Source organism: Macrobrachium rosenbergii, chromosome 46 (assembly GCF_040412425.1).
Source record: "Macrobrachium rosenbergii isolate ZJJX-2024 chromosome 46, ASM4041242v1, whole genome shotgun sequence".
In the NCBI taxonomy this organism is placed as follows: Eukaryota; Metazoa; Arthropoda; class Malacostraca; order Decapoda; family Palaemonidae; genus Macrobrachium; species Macrobrachium rosenbergii.
In genome coordinates this window covers 8,932,507-8,942,197 of record NC_089786.1, presented here as the reverse complement: position 1 = coordinate 8,942,197, position 9,691 = coordinate 8,932,507, and the positions used below count along the sequence as shown (strand labels likewise).

The following is a 9,691-nucleotide window of genomic DNA, read 5'->3' as shown; positions in this document are numbered from 1 at the left end:
ACGAGTATTCAGGGGAGACTAATACACAAGTTACTGCAGTTTCAGAATGATTCTTCAATGCTTATCTAGGGATCTCCATTTGCAGTATCTGCAAAATCAGTAGTAAGGCAAGGGAAAACTACAGTATCCACCATTTTTCTCAGTTTTGTACATTTGCAGATACTGCAGTCTTCCATTTTAGGACAGAATGTTAAAAAATATTCAGTAAATCAGTCGGCATCGAACCCACACGACTGATTAACTGACGATAGCTCGACTGAAATCAGTCAGTGACACAGAATTATATCCGTCATATCTACAGGAGGTCTCCGTGGGCTGGTGGGTAGTGCCTTCAGTTTCTTTTACTGTACCTCCTTTCATATTCTCTTTCTTCCGTCTTATAGCTTCCACCCTCTCCTAACAATTGATTCTTAGTGCAACTTCTAAAGGTTTTCCTCCTGTTACACCTTTCAAACCTTTTTACTTTCAATTTCCGTTTCAGCGCTGAATGACCTCATAGGTCCCAGTGCTGGGCCTTTGGTTTTAATTCTATATTCAATACAGGAACTCAAAACCGGGGAATTATCAGTTTCATCAATTTGACGAAGAGAGAGCATGACTTTGCTTGACAAATTAAAATACATATTGAATATTCAAAAGTAAATATTTTGAAAAGCAAGGTTGGCGGAATAAAACCAGAGACCTAATAAAACGTATGATGAATATTCAGATGAGGATACGTATTTGTCATATTTAAGGGATCTTCATAAAAAAATGGAGTAGAAACTAATAATCTTTTTGTAAATTAGGCGAAGTCTGACAAATGGCCACTTATGCAAATAAAGTGAATGTCTATAATCAGTGGTTCTCAACCTTTTTTTGGCCCATGCACCCTTTCATCATATGTCAGAATGTCATCCCCAACCCCCTTTCCAAAATTGTCTGTCTCAAAAGGTGCATTCCAAAAAAAAAAAAAAAAAAAAATCTAAAATAAAGCTGTGGCCGTTCAAGATAATCTCCTGCATTTATAAAGGTTGCTTTGTCATTTGTTGATAATAATAATAATGATAATAATAATAATTTTGTGGGGTTATGTATGGTTCCATAAGTTAAAAATGAGAGCTTCTGGTATATACCGGTCACAAATTGAATTAATAAATAGGTGGATAAATAAATAAGTAAATAAATATATATATATATATATATATATATATATATATATATATATATATATATATATATATATACAAATTAATAAATATAGAAATATGCAGATAAATAAGTAAATATGTAAATAAATAGATAGGTAGATAGATAAACAACAAGACAGAATAAAACGCTATATATATATATATATATATATATATATATATATATATATATATATATATATATATATATATATATATATATATATATATATATATATATATATATATATATATATAAAATTCTCCCTCACACAAAAAGCCCCTATTTTCCAGCGCTTATGTAACCTATAAAACCGTGATTTATCAGTCGAGTGCATATAACAGAAACCAAGGATAACGAACAGAATAACAGCAGAACAGACATAACAGTAAATCAGGCAGGAATGAAGTCTGGCGAAGAAAAAACTTTATTTCTACGAAAGTTGATGGATTATGATGGATACATGCGGGACCTCTATAACGCCATTTTCAGCTAGACGACCAGACAGTACTGTACATGCCTCTCTCTCTCTCTTTCTTTCTCTCTCTCTCTCTCTCTCTCTCTCTCTCTCTCTCTCTCTCTCTCTCTCTCTCTCTCTCTCTCTCACACACACACACACACACACACACACACTATACTGTATATATATATATATATATATATATATATATATATATATATATATATATATATATATATATATATATATTGTATGACGTTGGCATTAATAGTCACTTAGTACTAATGATAGAAATGAATCAATTAATGAATAAATAAATAGATAAATAAACAAGAAACGCTAAACAGATAATAAAAAACATTACAATAGATCTAAGAAGCGTGGTAATGGGCGTACAGTGTAAATATGCATCTACCGATGCTCTCTTTCTCTCTCTTTGAATATCCAGAATGCATCTGGTGACTGCAGGGGTGATTTATGCGAGTGGAGAGAGAGAGAGAGAGAGAGAGAGAGAGAGAGAGAGAGAGAGAGAGAGAGAGAGAGAACGCACGTGAGTGTTCTGAGCCCTTTCAAAGACGGAAGGGCCCTGGCTAGGTAATCCTCATTCTAATGAGGCGAAATAATCGGATTCTCTCGCCTCTCATGGTACATGTACCGTGAGTTTCTCTTTCCAAATCCAGTTTCCCTATATTTTTTATGTGGTACTAGATTTTTAGGACTTTATAACAAACACGCCTGTTTGGTGCTGAAAAACACCTACATATTCAGCATTTGGTGTTAAAAATGTATGTCTTTGGATGCATTGTGTTAAAAAGCCTATTATGACTGTGGAAAAAGTGCTTATAGGCCTATTATCTAAACCTAATGTCCAAGTTTTTCTGACTTCATTCAACTTATTGTTATTTGTAAGGGGACTAAACTCAGCCACCAAATATCACTAGCCAGCAATGATATTTTATTATTAATACTATTATTTTTTTTACTTCAACTTGTGTAACTTTTGTGGCCAAAGCAACATTTGTGTTGATTTCTTGAAAAGTAAGCTTACGACCGTAGTGTCAATTATCATATCAAGGTGAAGCTTCGGAAATGTTTCTGAACGTCTAAGCATTCTTTTGTTCAGAGAAATAAATACATAAGTACCACCTTCAATTTTAAGTTTACTTCTCATTTTCTCTAAGCTCATTTATAACAAATTTAATAATAATTAAAACTCTTAAGTCTTTTTCTTCTGAGAAAACTCACCCTTCTACTTATTGCTATAAGAATGAGCTGTTCATATAATCGATTAGTGCCAGCTGAAACATTACTGGTCATGGGTATTAATTAGCTTAGTTACCCTGACGCTAATGTTTTCAAAGCTCTGGTCGTGTCTTAGCCATAATAACATTTCCTTGCAACGTACGTAGAGAATTTTTTCTCCTACAATGAATTTATTTGTTTTTATTCACTTATGTGTTGTTAACAACACAAGTTCTGATTATTCAAGTACTCGTTATTGATTTGAAAAATTTAATATAATGATACTGAGTGGTTTTATTTATTTATTTATTTATTTTGAAAATACACGAATTTTGTAAATGCTGCCTGAAATAATAATAATAATAATAATAATATGCCAATTTTACTACAGAAACATCCTCAGTAATTATGCTTTTTGCAGATCTTGTAAATGTTGGGTAGGTAGGCCTATACGGTTTCACTGGACTACGCTAAACAAAACAAATGCCAGAATTCGGTAATCCATTACACCTGTTCGTCTGGGGAAGCGCACTGAATGTACCTCTGTAAAACTTGTTCTCTGACAAACAGGAAGCACGAGTCATGGGATTTTCAAATAACTACCCCGTTTCCCGCTAAGATATTCAAGCATGGCGACCATTTGTAGACTGCCTTTGCGTCACTTTTTAGGCGACTGAAAACACTTTTTACATGAATGGCAGTGTCTGAATATTGCATTCTCATCTTTGTAGAATGTAGGCGTGTTACACTTGTTCCCTGACGAACAGGAAGCACGAGTCATGGGATTTTCAAATAACGTCCCAGCTTCCCGCTAAAAAAAAATCGAGCATGGCGAGCATTTGCAGACTACTATTGCATATATTTTTAGAGGTTTATAAACCATGTTTTGTCTGAATGATAATACCATATATATATTTCTCGTCTTTACGCGACAAAAGGGGCATTAAGGGCGGCCAAAACAGGCGAAAAACCAAGCGAAAAGAACGGCGGCATGCGCAAGGCGCGCTTCATTTGGGACAGAGCGGAGTCGTGTGTTGTGATGTCTGAGTTGTGGAAAACATGGCCGGTGTTGATGTGAACGACGGCCTAAGAGAGGCCCTGATAGAGAACCTAAATAACATCCTGTCGCCCCAAGCAGACGTCCGCCGAGCAGCTGAAGAACAGATCCACGTATTGGAAGTGACGGAAGGTGAGATTACCGCCGGGAAGAGGCCCAAAGGCCGCTTTTAATGGGGGCAACTTTCGGCGATCGTTGTTGACAAGCTCTATATCAAGGCCCTGTGGTGGGGTGTTCGTGCGCGTGTCCTTGACGGTCAAGGCTCGCCAATTAATTGAATTAATTTAATTTTAGGTTGTCACGTTGTTTACAGGATTCAGGTCGGGTATTTAGAGTAAATAAAGGTCTTATGTCGACTGATTATTGTGGGGGGCTTACGCCGGTGGTTGAGGTCTGGGGGTTTTGTGCTCTCGGTGGTCGTTTAGACGGTAGGCCTACGGTAGGTTGTCGTGGGCCGTCCGAAAATAAAATGCCACGGACTTAGTCAGCAATACCCAAACGTAATACCCTGTTATGTTAAAAAAGAGATTTTATCCAAGGCTGCCCTAGTTTGAGAGGTCGGTCGTAGCCGACCGTAGTTAGGCTAAGGTAATACAATTCGCAACCTACTGTAGGCCTACTTAATTTAAAGGTAAGGTAGGCCTACGCAGTTTGCTACGTTTATGCCTGGCAATCGTATCCTAATTACATTTAAACTTTGATTAAGAATACCAGTCAAATATTCCCAAACCAGAAGAGTAACTGGTCACACCCCCTGGTACCTTAAATTAAGACAAGTGGAGCGAATGCAGAGTAGCCTAAGGGGACGGGGGCACTGTAGGTACAGTAGGCATTTCAGAGGGGAAATGACGTACCCACCCTAGGGCATGCAGGTTGGGGTGTTTACAAGAGGTTTAGCCATACGCTATTTTTTGGGGGTGGGGAGAGGGGAGCAACTTGTGTTGGGATACATTGAATCCACTGGGGTTGTGTGAATCGTAAAACACAGACTAGGCTAGTAGCTCGCCCCTCTAGTTTGGTAACTACTAGTTTATGTGGAAAATAGGTGCTGTGTTTAGTACCAGCCCTTTAAGTGAGGGATGAATGTAAAAATATGAAATTGGTAAATAGGTATCATGAACAGAAAAGGTTTTAAATGGGATAATGTTTCTTTCTGGTCTGAACATCCCTACTCAGTATTTTATATCTTTTGAATCTTTATAGAAAAAAAAAATTTCCTATACATAATTCTTGCAAAATAATAGGTTATGTATCACAATAAAAAAAAATATGGGTCATTGTCTAGAACAACTCCGCGGTGAGATATAAGAAAATAGGTCACACTATAATTTTCACAATATAAAATAATAAAACTTTGTCACTGAACACTTTTTGAGGAGATTCACCATATCCGAGATATTAATGATTATCTAATCGGCATCCTCGAAAATTTTCTGAGTCGTTTTTACATCCAGTAGCACTTCGTGTACTTGATCTTACTGGAGTTAGTTCGAAAATGAGGTTTTTTACTGTAATGTTTCTCAGAAAAACAGCCCTTTGTTGGCCGAGTTGGTTGAGCTTCAGACCGTCATTCGATGGGCCGGAGTTCGATTCCCACCGCCGGCTGATGAAGAGTTAGAGGAATTTATTTCTGGTGATAGAAATTCATTTCTCGCTATAATGTGGTTCGGATTCCACAATAAGCTGTAGGTCCCGTTGCTAAGTAACCAATTGGTTCTTAGCCACGTAAAAATAAGTCTAATCCTTCGGGCCAGCCCTAGGAGAGCTGTTAATCAGCTCAGTGGTCTGGTAAAACTAAGCTATACTTACTTTTTCTCAGAAAAACTAGTTCCCCATCGAATGACTTTCGATTTTTGACTTATAAGGTTAGACAATACCTGTCCCCCAACCCCCTCCATAGCTAATATGGCAAAATTGTGGGTGTTTCCTCATCATAAGAAGTGGTCTAAAACGCTTTAAATATGAAAAATATTACATTTTACTTTTAATTTTGGTACTTTATGCATGCGGAGTTCTTCTGGACATTCACCAAAATATGTAAACAATTGAGGATTTTTTCTATGTATTGATTTTGCAAAACGCACTTAGGGATATCAGAAGGGACATTTGTTACCCCAGGGGCTAGTACTAAACATTGTGAAATACATTTGACCCCCCAGGGCTAGTAAACTTGTCAAATCTGAGTAGATGAATCACTGTTTTTCCGTGTTTAGCACTAGCCCTCGTGGAATTGGAGTCTGGACTAGAAACAAACGTTCCAGTCGGCGACTGGCGGGGGTTGTTTGTATATCCATGGGACATGCCTACAGCTCATTAACAGTAGCTCCAAGTGACAATTGCATAGAATAAAAGATATTCAACATGCCAAAATCTACCCGAAAAGTAACCTACCAGAACAGCTCGCCGATCGACAATGTTTACTGCCTTTTGCTTATGATTTATGTTTATGATTAGCCTATGTCTTTTGTTTGTCAGTATATTTACTGTTTTTATATGTTTTTACATTAATCCGCAACGGGTTGGTACTAGGCACAGCACCCATTTTGCTTGTGCACTGGTACTCGCCAGACTAGAGGGCCGCTGTAGTAGGTCTAGCCTGCAGTTTTACCATAAGGTGTTCAGCTATCATAGTAGCACATAGGCCATGCCTTAAATTACACAACTTAAGAATAAAGTGAGCTTATGTACTCTGCTTGTTTATAGGTTTTGCATGCGATGCATTTGTGCGCATGCAGTGTTGTAAGCCCCATCCACAAGAGCATACAAAAAGCAAGAACTATGTTCCTTGACAGACTTGCCTTTTGTCTGCTGTACAGTCCCCAGAGTTATATGTTGGGCACTTTTGAGCAAGTACACTGAACATTGTCGTTGGAAATTGGCATATACTTCTGCAACGCACATGAATCGGATTAAAGATTGTCAAGGGACTATGGACTTTTGTTATGAGAAATGGGTGTTGTATATTAAATGTGTATATTATAGGTCTTTATTGATGATGCTAAAGCAGTATCATATGATGGGCATATGTGAAAATATTTTATGGAATATACGCAGTTTGTGAACATGGGAATTATAACATAATACTGTACATTCTTAATTAAAGTAATATAAAATGCCATATTTATGCAGTGTATTACCCTTATTTTTTATTTTTAATAATAAGTGTTCATTTTCAGATATGGTCAGTTATGTGAAATTATGTTGCTACATAAACTTACGGAGACAGTGTAGAGCCATGATGACTTAGATTTTTCCTTTTCATAAACCAGCTTTTGCGCCATTTTCTTTCGTCAGTTTTCTTAATTTCGTAATTCACATCCCCATCAATAGGGCACAAAGTGCCACACTTAGTTTTTCTGGCTATGAACATGCTTCAGTTATTGTACATTGCGCCCGAACTCGCCTCTAGCCAGACATTGATTGCCAAGATATGGCTGTATGGACATTGCATCATTGTTTATAGACTGTCTGGCAATGGACAAAGTCAGCCAGATTGCGTATTCGTGTGGGCAGGACTTTAGGATATGTATGACTGTATAATAAACCCACCATGTGGGGTAGTGCCGCCAGGACACCTTGCACGTGGTGCACTGTAGGCATTACTTGAGGTGTCTTGCAGCGTCCCTTGGGCCCTTAACTGCAACCCCTTTCATTCCTTTTACTGTACCTTCATTCATATTCTTTCTTCCATCTTATGTTCCACCCTCTTCTGACAAATGTTTCATAGTGCAACTTTGAGGTTTTCCACCTGTTAGACCTTGGTAACCTTTTACTAAATTTTCCTGTCAGCAGTGAATGACCTCATAGGTCCACCACTTGACCTTTGGCTTAAATTGTATATTCCCTATAATGTACTGTTGTCGATTAGGCTTCTTTACCCGATTCCTTTGCTGCAAAGAGTTTCTGATGTTGTACTGTGTATTCCATAGGCTAAATTTAAGGAACACAGATAGGATATGTAATAATTTCAATGTTTAACGTAGTGTAAATAAGACTAATCATATCACAGTAACTGTTCATGCGTGTGCAATGTAAAACTAATAGTACATTAATACTTACATTACAGCATGTATGTTTTCATAAGTTTAGGTATATATACTGTAGTCCCCTTGGTAGATATTTTTCACCAAAGATATTAGTCAGTTGGTTGTCATACTGGTTATGTTTTATGCATTTTTTACCTTTGTTGTTGCAAACCTCTAGTGTTAGTCAGACACAAGCCCCCATAACAAGTGGAGACTCCATTAAGAAACAAAGAATTTTGCATGGGACGAAAGGAAAATACATTGTTAACCCTTAAGGGACGGCATAATTTATCAATGTGCAGCACCCCAGACTGGGGAAACTTTGAGGTCGGCAAAATAAAAAAAAAATCACATCTGTGGAAAGAGAATGACACGTACATTCACACTGTATAAATAAAAAAATTTTAAAAATTTTCCCTACCTTCCACGAGAAGTTGAAAATGACGATTTACAAACCCTTGTGGGGACTCATTTACAAGAGAATCATAAATTTTACCAACTTATATGTTTTTTCTAATAAATAAATTTATTGTATTTTGTAAAATTATTATTACTGCTCACACAGTATCAAAACAGGTAAGAAATAGAAGCAGTAACAATTTTTTTGCATATTTGTTGTAAAATATTCATGTAAATTTACGAGAAGGAAGATTCAGTAACTTTTTTTTTTTACTTTTACATGCTTTTTCTAATATTTCTTTGCATTTTTTTTTGTAAAATTACATTTACAACTGACATACTATTGTAAAAGACAAAAACAAAAAACAACAGGAACCCCTTTGTATATTTACAAGGAAATTTACAAAAAGACTCATGTGAGAGAGAGAGATGCAGTACTTTCCCCCTTGAAGTCACAAGCATTACTGATACTGGCCTAACTCTCACCTGTATAAAAGTTGCCATTAGTGAATTTATAGCATATAGAAGTATTGGCACCTTTGTTTCGAATCATTATTACCATAACAGTGGTGCGTAATTCTGTCTCATACATAAGCTCAATCTGTCCACCTCCCCAAACCTGTTTTACTTCACACTGAGGATCAATCCGTCCCTTAAGGGTTAAAACAAGAGTGATGATAATGCATAAATCACAGTATAAGCAGTTTGATAATAAATAGTTTCATGTTAATTGTTATTAATATTTTACTGTGGAAAATGTAAAGCACTAAGATTTGGCAGTGGAAATTTCAGGGACAGTTTGATGATCTGAGTGATTAAATAATTTGTCTGTTTTTGTGACAAAAGGCAGTTTTTTCACATTCAATATAGGTGATGTCTGTTGTAAAAAAGGATTTAATTGATTTATTTTGGTGACTGGGATAAAATTTAGATTTGATTTTTAAAAAAATTCTCACTTACAATCCTGACAGTTTGGGAAGATATTTTTTGGTATTTGTTCATCATGGTTATTTTTTTTACTTGTTAGTTTGTTAAGGACTTATTCTTGATGAATTAACCAAAAGTATTCAGGGCTTTAGTTTATATTGAATTGAAATTTTGGATTTTAAGTGAAAAACAATCTCAGTAATACATTAGTATGATTGTTGTACTTCACTTTTGTGGTTTTTATCTGAATACTTTTTTTCTTTTTTCAGAATTTGGTGTACACTTAGTCGAGCTAACTCTTGACCGCAATGGCCCTCTCCCAATCCGACAGCTGGCATCAGTTCTACTTAAGCAGTATGTTGAAGCCCATTGGTGTCAAGATTCAGATAAGGTGAGAAATAAAGTTTGTTA

The 9,691-nt window shown here is 36.3% G+C and overlaps 1 protein-coding gene across 1 annotated transcript in view; it reads left to right on the top strand.

The window, feature by feature from the left end:
• The first annotated feature begins 3,874 nt into the window (after window positions 1-3,874).
• Window positions 3,875-9,691, top strand: part of Ipo9 (Importin 9) — a 33,082-nt gene continuing 27,265 nt past the window's right edge. The window contains 2 exon segments of the mRNA XM_067089308.1: window positions 3,875-4,061; window positions 9,550-9,671. Coding sequence (XP_066945409.1) covers window positions 3,932-4,061; window positions 9,550-9,671 — 252 coding nt within the window. The 5' untranslated portion in view covers window positions 3,875-3,931.